This window comes from Aulonocara stuartgranti (genome assembly GCF_965226115.1).
Source record: "Aulonocara stuartgranti genome assembly, chromosome: 4".
NCBI classification, from domain to species: Eukaryota; Metazoa; Chordata; class Actinopteri; order Cichliformes; family Cichlidae; genus Aulonocara; species Aulonocara stuartgranti.
This window is the reverse complement of record NC_138942.1, coordinates 27649405-27663455: the sequence shown is the minus strand read 5'-3', so window position 1 is coordinate 27663455 and position 14051 is coordinate 27649405. Positions and strand designations below refer to the sequence as shown.

Below are 14051 nucleotides of genomic sequence, written 5' to 3'. Positions count from 1 at the left end.
GGTCTTTAAGACATGCCTGTACTTTAACTAAACGATTTATATCATCTGGCTTAATGAATAGATAAAACTGGGTATAGAAATTAAAATGTATGGAGTGTTTTCTAGTAATATTGCCTAAGAGAAGCATATATAATGTTCAAAAGAAACTTTGTTTTGAGAAAAAAATAAGGTGAAAGAGCTGCGTTTAACATTGCAAGTATGTTTCATGTGTTTCATCACACTTATACTTTATATAATTTAGCCTACAACTCAAGACACATGAGTAGAAACACACACATATTCATTTTATTGTGTTGGGAAAAAAATATTCCAATATTCTTCTTTTTCCTCAGGTACATCATCCCAGAGCAGCTCCCCGGCCTCCAGCACCCCTAACTCACCTGCAACCACTCACCACATGAGACCCAGCTCCCTACATGGGCTGTCTCCCAAACTTCACCGGCAGTACCGCTCGGCTCGCTGCAAATCTGCTGGCAACATCCCATTGTCTCCCCTGGCTCACACCCCGTCCCCGACCACCTCCTCTCCTCCACCTCTCACTGGGCACACGGTAGGGAGCTCCAATACCACGCAGATGTTTCCTGCCAAGCTGCACTCCTCACCTCCTGTTGCCCGCCCACGTCCCAAGAGTGCGGAGCCACCCAGGTCCCCTTTGCTGCAGCGGGTGCAGTCTGCAGAGAAGCTAGGAGCACAGATTTTGCCTTCTTCATCATCATCATCGCCCTCTCCTCTGACAGGGGGGGTGTCATTACGCAAGCATAGCCTGGAGGTGACACACGGGGACTACAGGAGAGAGTCCTTCCACTGTGAGCACAGTCTACAAAGTCTGCTAGAGATGGAAGGAGAGAACGGACCCGCTCCCCCATCTCCTTCATCATCATCCTCCCCCTCTCCTCCTATGGGAGGGGAGGTTGGAGGCTTAAAGCCTGTGAGACGTCTGGGAAGGCAGGAATCGCCACTCAGCCGTGACACACTCTTAACAGCAAGAGAGAAAGAAGTCCAAACCACAGAGTCTGAGCTTGCTGGGTCACAAACTGAGAGTGCAGCTTCTAAAGCAGAGTCTAAGATGAGCGTCGTTGACACATGTAAAACGTTACTTCCTGCTGAGGTTGCAAAGAGTCATGGATGTGGAGCTGCAGTTGAAATCAAGTCCAGTGCTTCATCTTCAGAGGTTAAGCCTGGTTCTGGGATCAAAGCTCCAAGTTCAAGCCTTTCCGGTTCTGAGGCAGCAACTTTTAAGAGTAAACCCAGCGAAAAAATGTCTCCTTCAGGCACATCAAAGGGCCTGCTAAAGCAAGACTCCAAGCAGCAAAGTGCACAAACAGATAGTGGACCTGCAACAAAAGCTCAGGAGAAGACTGAGGAGAAGGCAAAAGGCCCTTTAGCTGCACACAAAGGGACCTTTCAGAAAGCACCTACAGAGCAGCTCAAGCAGCGTAAAGGTACAGACACGATAGAGAAAGGAGCAAGCTATAAAGCTAGTGATACCACCAAGCTCAAAGGACCTACACCTGTAATTCCAAACCAGGGTCAAGCCCACGCTGCAGCCAGATGCAAAGAGGAGAAGCCAACAAACAGAGGAGTCAAGGAGGAGAGGCAACACCTGGAGGTCCTGGAGGAGAACCCCATGTCGCCTCCCTCGAATGCAGCCTCACCCGCCTCGAGCAAGTCACGGCCCATGTCTCCAGGGGATAAAGCCAGCTTCGTTACCCAGCTCACAAGCGTGGCCAAAACAGTCCTCGGGCCTATGAAGGGGGGATCACAAGAGGGAGGCAAGGTAAAAGACATATCCAAGTCTGGCGAGGAGAAGCGGGGAAGCGCTGCAGGAAAAGGAGAAGCTTCGTCTGGCAGTCTCCGCCGGGGGGCTCAGACAGCAGCCAGCACTATCCAATCTGATAAAGGAAACATTCGCAGCTCTAAGCATCACTCGTGATAAGAGCTTCAGAGGGAGTGTGATTGTCCCATGCAATGCCTTTTTAACTGTAGCATCAAGCTAACATATCATGAATTTACACGAAATGTAAATGGAGAGACATGCTGAAAAAAAGACCAAAAAAGATGACAGAACAAAGTTGCATCAGCTGACTCCTGCTGGAAAACATGTGCACATGGTGTCCTAATGTAGACCTGTGTATGTACTGTATGTTCATCACATTATGTTGTATATAGTACAAACAAATGCATATGTCTGAATGCATGTCTAACACTGTACATGGGAAATGAAAGAATATTTAAAAAAATTAAAATTATACAGCAGACCTTAAGGTAGAGAACACTGTGAACAACTTTTCAACTGAACACAGCCACATGCGCAGACAGGTCGGAGTCTGTTATCCTTGTATGGGGGTCCAGTAGTGCCAAAATTATGTTCACGTGTTTGCCGTGTGTGTCGATTTGACATGTGACTAAATATTTTTTATGTCGTTTCAAAGACTTAACTCGTAGCAGAAAGAAAAAACTGTGAAAGACAGAATTGATTTTTTAAATGCTCTTATGTAATAGCATTTTTATTGTGAGTCAGCTCCACAATATGTTGAAGATTACTTTCTGTTATGGATCTCAGGCTCTGGAACAATCTGTGTAAGGTCCTTCCAAACAGCTGATAATTTTAAATAACTTTTAGAGACCCAACAAATTGTGTTTGCTTTTAGTCAAATTTGAGGCGTTACATAGTTTTTGTCAAGTCTCCTGTGAAAAATTTCTTACTGCTTGTTTACTCGGTTGCTGTTTGTTTCTATTTGTGAATTTTGATCAATTTATTTTTTACACTTGGGTTTACATTTCATGTTATTTATTTATTTATTTTAAATTAATTTTGCCTTTCGTTTATGCTTTTCTTTTAATATTTAAACAGTTTTTAAACATCTCCTATTTCTTTGCTTTTAGAAACTCTTGGGTTTATTTTGCAGTTTGCTTTAGGTCATTATCCAGCTGCACCGTGAAGAGCTGTCTGATCAGTTTTGCAGTGTTTGTCTGAAACCGAGCAGAAAGCATGTTCCTGTACACTTCACTAAATGCATCCTGCTGCTTCTTTCAACGGCCACATCATCAATAAACACTAGTGCCTCAGTTCCACTGACAGCTAAACATGTCCATGCCATAACACTGCCTCCACCATGTTTGACGGATGATGCGGTGTGCTTCAGATCAGAAGCTGTTTCTCTTTTTCTCCTTATTTTTCTTTATTGATTATTCTGATCCTTCTGTATTTCATATTTGTAGGCTTTGACAACCTTCACAAAAGGGTTCCTAGAAAAGAAATCTGCAATCATTCACTTCACTTGTGTTTGAAAATGTCCCAAAAGCTTATGGAGCTAACTGTATGCTGGTTTCTACGTTTTGTATTTCTGCCCTGGACTGTTTCAAACATAACTTGACATGTTAAGCAGACATAAGCAGTGAGCATGTGAACATAATTTTGGCACACATGCCTCATTTAAATGGGCATTACATTACATCGGCTATATCATTTAGTTCAGTATGACACGAACTGTATTTTCTTTAGTCTTTAGTTACTAAAAGGGATCAGACACAGAAAGGTTTTTCATATGTCGTGCACTGGGGGGTCAAACAATCCTGAACTCTGGACCAAGATACTGGAATGGGGATCAGCTTGTTTGTTCCAGATGTGTTTAAGGGCTGGATTTTGAGACACTGGTGAGGTGATCTTGCACTGGGACGCTATGCAATGTGTTAATGATGTGAGTTTTTCTCTGTGTGTGTCCTCAATATTACATTTACATTGTGCTCTAGATGAGAAAAAATAAGGGGAAAGGGTTGCAATAAGTCAAGCATTTGGTTTAAATAGCTGTCTCTGCTAGTCATAGTGAAATGTGCAATTACATATTTTAACCTATTAAGTGAATATATAAGTGTGCTCAGAGTGTGGTATGGAGATAAAGTGGAGACAGAAGCGTAATGAAAGTACAACTTAGAGGAGATTTTGCGGTTTCACTCGCTCTTTGTTATTTATGCAGAAGTACAGTTTATAGTGTAATAGGTGTGAAGGAAAGTGCCAGTGTTTTCATTTAGGGATAATGTGATGTTTTTGTTGGTTTTTGTACTTAAATGTGTAACAATATGCAATCCAAAAGTGCCCAGTTCCATAAAACTGAGCATCCTCGTCAGTGAAACCGTAGTAGGTTGTACACAGGAGTAGATCTGTCAAGAGGATTTTAGTGTTAAGGTGATGTTTATTGTTGTGTGTTCAAGTGATCTTGATAGATTCTGGACTCCAGGTCCAAGACCTGGTTTAGACTGCCACCTTGTGGATGAACTAACTTGACACCAGAGGACCTGAGGTACACAAAAAAACTAGTGAACATTTAATGAGCAGTCTATCTTCTGCCTGTGGATCTTTCTAACCCACACATTATAGTTCTGATTGATTAATGATGAACATCTTTGAATCAGATTTATATGACGTTTAGATGTTTAGACATTAAACAGTGGTGGTTTATGTGTGATGTGAGGAAAAAAATGCACTTTATGTTGTGTCAAACTTTTTATTTTTTCTTATATTTTTTTCTATTTGTTGTATTTAGTAACTTTGTATTTATTTCAAATTCTGATTTACTACTAATATTAGTTCATGTTCTGACGCTGATTACGCTTAGAATGAGAAATTTACCAAATCTATGTGGCTAGCCCATCCTGTGCAGTTTTGACTAGTCTTTCTGTTAAGTCGGAAGCTGTGATGTTGCTGTCACATCTATTTTTGTCCAAGTGTTAGGCGTGTTTACGAGAACTTTGCTTTCTCAGACTATTGTTGTCCATTACATTGTTACATACCTAATAGCCACTGTCGTAAAAAAACAATGCAAAAACAAACAAACTAAAAAAAATAAAAAATAAAATAAAAAAAAGCCTATAGTGCAGAATAAAATGCAAAAAATACTTCCTTTGTCTCACTTTTTGAGTCTAACATGAACGTCCGCCCTGAGAGTCGGGTCTCACTGTTATTGGTCCTCCGTTGGCCAATCACAGGAGTGACAACACGTGACCTGTATAAACAGGAAGTGAGCGCAACTTCACTTGACTGCTGCTGTTCGAAGACCGAGCCCAACAAAACGAAAACAGACCGGCACACTTCATTCACATTTGTTCACGGACTCATTCTTATCACCGGAGGTAGAATGACACTACCGAAATGATGGTAAAATGTATTTTTTTATATGTTAATTCGCTTAATTTTGTTTGACAGAGGTGTCACTGGTGTATTCACACAGCGCTGTAGTTTACTGTAAACTAGTTTGATTCCGTGCCACTCGCCTATGGAAGGTAACGTTACAATTTAAGTATTCGAACTTAAAGACTTAATGCTTCTTTAAAATTAAAAAACAAAACACGTGAGCACATCATAATAAGCTGTTCAGTATTAAACCAGTTTCCCAAGCTTTACCGGACTTCTGAAATATTTCAATTGTGAGACGTTTGAACTGAACGACCGAAGAGAGAGACTACTAACTAAAACTCGTAGATCATGGTTAAACTTTTACATCATGCGGGCCAAATACAGCTCACTTTGACCTTAAGTGGGCCAGACCAGTGAAACTTCCCTTTCTCTGAGTGCAAAGACATTTAACTAGACATTTAATCCCCGAGATGCCCATGATTTAAGAAAAAAAGGTGCAATTTAACAGGATGTATGTCTCAGTTGTTTTGTTCATTTACAGAAAATACAAAACACAAAAAAACAAGACATCTATAGTAGATACTGAAAAACGGTATATTTTCTCTTATTTAATTGTTTGCTTAACTACTTTGGTATAGCATGAAAGGCATTGTGGGGGAGCGGGGTGTCTTTTGTCAGTAATATCAAACGTAAAACTCATGAAAATACAATTAAAAGTCCAAAATCCATGCACTTTTTCACATTGTTCAAAGGTGTCCAGTTACCTGGACTGGAGCCTCTTGTGGGTTGATTCTGGCCCCTGGGCCTTATGTTTGATGTCCCTTTTTTAAATGGTTCCGTTTGAAACTAACTGTGAAATACACACATTCAACTGAAATATAGAAGGTTAAGAGGTCAAAATAATTACCCTTTTTTCAGTTGAGCATTGTGTTGTTTCCTTTCCTACATCATTTTTATCTCAAGTTTTATCTTGTTCCCCATCTAAGGAGGCCCTTAGCCTGAACTGGAGAGGCACAAAACTAAGCTACTGATCTGTTTATGAAGTTCTGCTAACAGCAGCAACTCGGTCTCATCAACTCATTGATTAACAAATTAACATTAGTATTAACAAACTCATACAGCCAGTTCCACGGACATAGATTAAGCCTACTCCCAGAGTAAAAGAAAAATCAAGGATGATCTCCACTGAGGGGGGAAAAATAAGCTTTTAGTGTAAGGCTAGGCTGGAAAACTGACCCATGATTCAGAACATGAAAATATATCAGTCACTGTGTCAATTTGTGAACAGTACAAGCACATTTGTTTCTGATAATTTACTTCATTTTGCTTGTTGTGCAGATTTTTACACTGTTGTCTTGGGACTTTTACACTGTTTACTCATCTAGCCGCACAAATTGCATGAACATGTAAATGCAGCACTTTGCCAAAAATCCGTTTTCTAAAATTTCAGAGTTAGTGGCCAAATGTTAGTTAAAATAAGAAACCAGCAAGTCTCCTGCTGCAGTTAAATAGGCATATCTGAAATTCCTTGAGTCACAGGGTGCCGTCACGTGCTTCGTGCTTTCTTTTTCCTTACTGACATGGATCATTAATGGCTTTGCTGAGTGTAACATTAGCTTCTGAGATCTGCTAGTAGAGTTTGTGTGTCGCAAGAATGCATCCTATAATTATTGCACATGGGTGCATCATCCATGGCTGATTGCGTCATATGTATGTAACTGGGCTATTATTATTTTTTTCTTTGTGTGTAGGCTGCTGTGATGATAATGAGCAATTCTTCTTGCTCCATCGTGGTCATCTCTACATGTTATGAAGCCTAGCACCTCCTCTGCTCAGTTTGTGGGTCAGTCTACTGCTGATGACCTCATGGATGATTGGGTCTTTTTCTCTACTGAATCAGCTGTTTCCCAGGGCCTAGAAGACAGCAGGGATGACCAGGAGGCAGAGGACAAAGGCAGATTCAAAGACAAGTTGGTCTCAGCATGGAACAGCGTCAAATATGGTCAGTTCTTTTTCTGTCAGAGACTGAAAATAAGTGATGTGGTGAGCAGACCTGCTTGTCCTCTTTATTTTTTGAAAGTAAACAGTTACCGTTTTTCCCTTTCAGGCTGGACCTTGAAGCAAAAATCTAAATTTAGCAAGCGCTCTCCTGTGTTCATGCTGGGGAAATCCTATGAGCTCAAAGATGAAGGTGAGGCATTTTGTAGGAGTAGAGCATTTGTCCCGCGTAAACCCTGAAACGATCTGTCATGTGACTGTAAAAGCAAAGGAGAAAATTGTAATTGCGCCTCTGTAATTGTTGCAGTAGATCAACAGCATTTCCGTTGGTGCTTTGCATCGCTCCTGTGGTTTACATACAGACGAGGTTTCCGTCCGCTCCCCGGCTCCTCTCTGACCACCGACAGCGGTTGGGGTTGTGTTCTACGCTCCAGCCAGATGCTGCTGGCACAGGGCCTGCTACTGCATCTGATGTCACCAGGTGATTACACACTGTCCTGCTACAGTATCACATAGTCTGATCAACAAGTGAAAAGACATCCAGAGATTATTTTCATTTTCATTCAAACAGACTGGCTTTACTTGCAGTCAATATTTCTCTGAAATCTAAAGTCAGGTACACTAAACAGTGGGTTCCTCCTTTTTAGGCCTTTTATTGCTGTTTTCAGTTGTTCCTCAATCTGGGGTCTTTGTGCCTTCACTTCTGTCTTTGGCAGGTAAAATTCAGCTCGATTGTTTTGAGTTGCTCAGATGATCGACTCAGCCATTGTTGAGTATTTTATGTCTTTGCCTTTAAACGTTTCTAAAGTATTTTTAACAGTGTGTTTTAGGTCATTGTCCATCTGTGCTATTTAGAAACACTGTCCAGTCAGCTTTGCTGCAGTTGGCTGAATCTGGGAAGAAAGTTTAGCTCTATGCACTTCAGATTTCATCCAGATGCATCTGTCTTCCGTGATCACCCATAAACACTAGTGATCCAGCATCAGTGGAAGCCAAGCATGCAAAACATCATGCTGACTGCTCTGTGGTTTACAAAAGGATGTTGTGTGATTCGGATTACGAGTCTAATTTTAGTCTCATTTCTCCAAAACATGAAGAATCAGTTCATTCATGGCTGCCTCCTGCAGAAAGTTCTTTACTTGGCTGTGTGGCCTAAAGAAGTTTTGCTTTGTCCTGAAATGATGCTCCATCATTTTTGCTTCTTTTTTAATTCTAGGAAAGTTGTACTTATGTATTTCGTCACGATGTAAATGTTGATTTGATTCATACTATTTGTGCGGTCTTTCTGGTTCATTTGTTTTTGGATGGACTGTTTGCTTAACTTGCACTGGAATCTCCTTTGACTGTTTAGTATGTTGGGGTTCACAGTTTTAGCAGCTTTCATGCCATGATGGGAATCACCTGCTGACATTAATCTACTAAACTGGTAAAGCACCATGACGCAGCCTTAGATTTAATTGTCCAGTTACATTTGAGCACCTGCAAATGGGAAACGGTGCATAAAAGTGACGGCAATTCCTCTGAAATAAATGCTATACGCTTATTTCACAGTTTAACTCTGTTCTACTATAGTGAGCTATAGGAAATTAAACAAAGTTGTCTGTGTACACAACGAGCTATTTTTCATTTGCCCCATCTTTAGAAGTTGTTACAGAATTTTAAATCGCATCAAATTAAACACAACAAATAATGAACATACAGTAGGTAGAATGGTATATAGCTCAATAACATTTTACAGTATGGCAAAACAAATATCTTAAGAAAAAAACTCATCTGAAAAAAAATCATTTTGCCACAGATGAGAACAGTGGAAAACTGCATTTTACTTCTCAGTGAAACAAATATACAAACTCTTCAATAACAACTGTCTTTTTTTTTTTTTTTTTTTTTTTTTTTTTAAGGTTGCACCTGGTCTGGGAACCAACGTGTTGTCAAAGATGACATGGACCTGATGCACTCTGTGAACGATGGATTTAGTTCGAGTGAAAGGGAAAGCAAGAGAAGTCGACATTTGAGCTGGGGGTCCATCCTGGATAGACCCGTGGAGAGTACACACAGAAGGATTTTACGCTGGTTTGCAGACAACCCCACAGCTCCCTTTGGCATACATCGGCTTGTAGAACTGGGCAAAAGCTCAGGGAAGAAGGCTGGGGACTGGTATGGTCCGTCCATTGCGGCACATATCCTCCGGTGAGACTTAAATTGATGATGCAAGAGAGCAGCCGAACTAAAAAGTTTATCGTCTCTAACAGTGAAGGTCATTCTGTTTCAGGAAAGCTGTGGAAGCTGCAGTAGTGGACCTTCCCAATCTAGTTGTGTATGTAGCACAAGATTGCACCAGTGAGTGTTATCTTTATAGTGTTTGCAACACAACATGTTTTATTTTTTAAGAAGAGGAGATTGTGGATAAACTCTTTTAAAAAAAGTTGATTCTTTTTTTTTTTTTTTTTAAAGAAAATGTGGGTTTTTGTTGTTTGTTTTTTAAGAGCTTAAATTGGTGTTGAAAAGATTCAATGAGTCAAATGGACTTTAGATGTCTCTTTCCTTCTTTGTTCAGTCTACCTGCAGGATGTGAGGAAGTTGTGCGAACGGCCTCTCCCTCAGCACTGGAAATCTGTCCTCATCCTGGTTCCTGTGCGTCTTGGCGGGCAAGATCTCAATCCGTCCTACATCACCAGTGTCAAAGTACAGAACCAGTATTTTTACGTAATGTAATCTGGGTGCTTTACTGAACTTAGAGATATGTCTCTAAGGCTTGTTTGTGAATATTTTCAGGGAGGGGGGGTTTGTTTTTGTTTTGTTTTTGTTTTTTTTTGTTTAAGGAAAACTGGATCTCTGAATGGGAAAAATTCAGCCGTTCCTTTTGTCTTTCAACAGAAACTCTTGATGTTGGAGTGCTGCATCGGGATCATTGGCGGCAAACCAAAGCACTCTTTGTTCTTTGTTGGCTTCCAGGGTAAGCCGAGTAAATTGTGTGTTATGATTGTGTTGAGCCATTTCATGTCCGTCCTTACATTTTCTTTCTTCCTCTGGCACGTTTGTACATAAGATGACCATCTGCTGTACTTGGACCCTCACTACTGTCAGCCCACAGTGGATGTAACAAATAACTTTCCCTTGGAGGTATGAGCAACCATTTCTCTTCTTCTTTCTGGCTTTCTGTTTTGTTTCCTCTTGTGATCACTTTTAAGTAAGGTGAGACATGCCACCACAGCTCTACAGTACCTCTTTTCCACTGACTCGGGCCTCTGCTTGTGCCAAAGTCAAAATGGATTCGAAACATTTCTGTTGAAAAATAAATAAAAGTTGTGTTTCAGATTACTTTGCTATGTATTGTTTGCCTGTGGAACTTTTCAAAATCTAGGCTGGTTTTTAAAAGGGTAACAAGTAGAACTGGCTCAGCAACTTTGCAGAACACCAGGTGTAAGATGAACCCTCAAATTACTCCTTCATCAGTATCACTGCGTGTTCCTTATAGGTCATTTGAATTAATTTTAACCCGGAACACTGTATGAAATATTTTTAAAATTTATATGTCTTTGAATAAAAACCATTCAATTATGACTTTTTAGAGGTTTTTCCATAGTATAGTTGTTCATATGTTTACCTGGCAAGCAAAATATTGCACTTTTAATTCCAGTCAGAGACACAAATACCTTCAGGGATTTGTCAGGTAAAAACCCAACATGTGGCGCTACTTGCTGTAGCGACCCATTGTGACAAGGGCGAATTTAAAAATAGCACTTAGATGCTGAGCTTTTAGTGAGCAAGGACTAAAACTGAGTAAAAATAAAAGCACGAAGATGGACAACAGGGATGAGGTTGGGTTCAAGTCGGTGTTCGCAGACTGAAAGGCATGCCACCTTGGGGTTATAACGACGCAGTGATGTTAAATATTCTTTTTCTTTTAATTAATGCAATATACAAACACTTCAGGGCTCTTGAAGAGAAGAAGAGCCATACCCTGGTGTTGAGACAAGAAATGGACGACTAAATAAACGATAATAAAACAGAAGCACATGTGAGTCCATCAAAGAAATCTAGAAAATATTTTGAGCACTTTCTTCCGTCCACTTGAACTTTGCGTGTTTTGATTTATGCAAAAAATATTGTGCTTGCATAAATCAGATTAATTACCAGTCCAGTTACCCCAGTTTTCACTCACATACTCATAGTGAGCAAACGTATTATTCCGAGTGAAGCCAGTTTTAAAAATCATTCCAAAATTCATATTCAATGTTTTACATTGAAAGAAGAAAACATGTTCCACAATTTCTGTCTTCATAACACTGGATAAGACTGATATATCTATACCCTTTTTAAAAATTAAAAAAATGTAATTTTATTATATTTTTTTTGCATCACACTCGCTATATAGATCATATTTTCTTTTCAGTTTACCCGGGTTGTACTTTGTTGACAAAAAGTTTATTATTAACTTGTTAGAGTCGGATATCTTTCAGTCCGTGGCCTCGATTCTGACACAATCAGAATCGGTTGAATTCTTTTAACTTTCTTCCATATCTTGGGCCATGCTGGGTTGGCGCTTAACCGTTTCTCTTCTCCTTTTAGTTAACGTCTCTACTTACATCCTTGCTAGCATGTTTTCATGCACTCTCGGTATATGGACTGGATGCCCATTTTGTCTATGAAGTAATGACTTCTGTTAAAACCTGGCAGCTGCAGTAGCACCACATGGTGTACAAATATCCACGTGTTTGTTGAATCGTCAGTGTGAGACGTTTTGAGGTTTCTCCTCTGAGCCTAATGAGATTTTTGTGTGATCCCATTTCTGTCCCCACTGCTTGCAGTCGTTTCACTGTAAGAATCCCAGGAAAATGCCTTTCTCTCGCATGGACCCCAGCTGCACCATCGGATTTTATGCAAAAGGACAAATGGAGTTTGAGTCGTTGTGCGCAAGTGTTAATGAGGTATGTGCATGGATCATTTGGGCTTCTGTTCCAGGAGCCTTTTATTACATGAAATATAATTTGTGTTAGACCTGATCTAAATTTGTTTTGTCCTTTTTTTTACAAAACAAAAAAATGATCAAGTTAATTTGAAGGAATTATTCTACTCTCCACTGACTGCTTATTGTTATTAGTTCTAGTTCACCTTCTGTCTCCCACAGGCTGTGTCAGCATCTGCAGAGACATATCCCATGTTTATATTTGAAGAAGGAAAAACACGGGAGGAAGCGAGAGCAAACACGCCCACGCACAGCGTCACCTTCCTACAGAGGAAGACCCAACTGGGAAGAGTCGATACAAACAACAGCATGGATGAGTTTGTTCTATTGTAAACATAAAAAGATCATCTCTGCCCTGATGGAGGTCCTTCACTGAATTTTCAACATAGCATTTTGCACCTTTTGGAAATTACTGAGCATAAGAACATTGTCCTCATCATTCACACACAGTGAGGTAGATGGACTCCTAAGTAGTTTCATGGGAAGTGTTTATGCATCAGTACTGAGAATTTTATATTTTATTGCAGTTTGTATTTATTTTTTTTATGTTTTAGAGGTAAATGCTTTAATAATTTCATCAACTCTCGTCATTCTAATTGACTTGAGATTGGCCAAATATCCATGAGGTCATGGCCCTGTGTGCTACACTTCAAGTCGACTGTGATTGATTTCGCACAAGTGAATAGATTAATTTTTTCTTGAATGGGTTTTAAAAAGTTACTCTCACTGGAAAATGACGATTTACTGAAAATGTTACAGGTTGGCTGGTTTTTTGCTGTCTAAATAAACAGATTAGGAATGACAAAATTAATTTATGAAAAAGAAATAAGTATTCACTGTAGTGCACTCTTACTTTAACTACTGCATTTCCTGTTGGTACTGACCTTATGAAAACATCAGGCTTGATTGAGAAGAGGAGCGAGAACAAAAAAAAAAAGATTGCCATGAAAGAATAATTGTTTTCAGTCTCAGTGATGATTATATAGTTCAGTTCACAACGATGGTCAACTCATGGAGCTTTAAAATGTAATATATTACCCCACAATAAGAGAGACCTACAATGATATGACCATCCTTGATAAGCAACTGGTTAGTGATGGTACGGAGGTAAAACTCCCCTTTAACAGGAAGAAGCTTCCCACAGAACCAGGATCATCTTGGGGCAGCCATCTGAAACAACCATGTTTGGTCAGGGGGAAGAGAGTGTTTTGGTCAAAAGGAGGAAAAAATGTCTGCATGTCAGGATGTATCTGATTAATGCGTTTTTGTCCCCCTCATCTTTTCTAAGCAGCCATCGTGACAATGTTGACTCAGTCCCTTGCATGTAATACAATACAAACGGTACTAAAGTTCAGGTAGTAATGGTTGCTCAGAATCCTTGCTGTTTTTCAGTTTGCTTCCCCTGTATGTGATAACCCAGGTCATCAGTCTTCCGGAGGGGGCCTCCAGTTCCCTCAGGTGGCACCTTTACTAGCCACAAATTTCCATTTCAGTCTGTCCTGGAAGGTCTCAGGAGAGCAGAGCATACCTGTGCTGCCTTCTCCAAGAACTTGGAGAAAAACCTAGCCAACACATTGATTCTGTCCTTCAGTAAAAAGGAGCATGTGTTGATGTGAACGTAGGCCATTTCTTGGTTCAGCTTCAACTGCACCCCAATGAGTGCATGAGGCTTAAAATAAAATAAAACACTTTTGTATTGATTATGTTATAGTTGAAATAATGGATATTTATGGATTCTGATGCAGTCTTCTCTTACTTTACAGTGACTGCATGGATGTTTGACAAAAAGACAAGTTATATTTGGGTATAGTTTGTACAGCTGCAAAGAGTGAAACTACACCAAAGTGGGGGAGTTAAAACAGAGCGGTAACCTCAAGATCCCTGTAAAACCTACCACGTGGTTAGCTCTAGTCTTTTTGGCCAACCAGTGAGACTCATCCCTCAGAAGTC

General features: G+C 40.1%; 2 protein-coding genes across 6 annotated transcripts in view; both read left to right on the top strand.

Annotated features, from left to right (window-relative positions):
* Positions 1–4882, top strand: part of LOC309705290 (microtubule-associated serine/threonine-protein kinase 1-like) — a 54431-nt gene extending 49549 nt beyond the window's left edge. For all 3 annotated transcript variants that reach the window (XM_082531011.1, XM_082531010.1, XM_082531012.1), the window contains one exon: positions 333–4882. In XM_082531011.1, coding sequence (XP_082387137.1) covers positions 333–1933 — 1601 coding nt within the window. In that variant the 3' untranslated portion in view covers positions 1934–4882. The remainder of the gene's footprint in view (positions 1–332) is intronic.
* Positions 4883–5016: 134 nt separating this feature from the next.
* Positions 5017–12676, top strand: LOC309704801 (cysteine protease atg4da-like). 3 transcript variants are annotated; one of them, XM_082530238.1, is made up of 11 exons: positions 5017–5155; positions 7035–7136; positions 7242–7325; positions 7440–7613; positions 9034–9322; positions 9405–9472; positions 9690–9817; positions 10010–10088; positions 10182–10255; positions 11944–12063; positions 12264–12676. In XM_082530238.1, exons 3-11 carry the CDS (start codon positions 7292–7294, stop codon positions 12432–12434), a joined length of 1137 nt encoding a protein of 378 aa, XP_082386364.1. In that variant the 5' UTR covers positions 5017–5155; positions 7035–7136; positions 7242–7291; the 3' UTR covers positions 12435–12676. The 3 variants fall into 3 exon arrangements, with proteins under 3 accessions (XP_082386364.1, XP_082386363.1, XP_082386362.1); XM_082530237.1 differs by having other exon boundaries at positions 6886–7136; positions 7443–7613; XM_082530236.1 differs by having other exon boundaries at positions 6886–7136.
* The last annotated feature ends 1375 nt before the right edge of the window (positions 12677–14051 follow it).

Bases quoted from the DNA above. Each gene is read 5' to 3' on its own strand.
- LOC309704801 (XM_082530236.1), top strand. From the start codon at position 6,944: ATGAAGCCTAGCACCTCCTCTGCTCAGTTTGTGGGTCAGTCTACTGCT. The intron at 7,326-7,439 runs GTGAGGCATTTT...TAATTGTTGCAG, and splicing joins CTATGAGCTCAAAGATGAAG to TAGATCAACAGCATTTCCGT. The intron at 7,614-9,033 runs GTGATTACACAC...TTTTTTTTTAAG, and splicing joins ACTGCATCTGATGTCACCAG to GTTGCACCTGGTCTGGGAAC.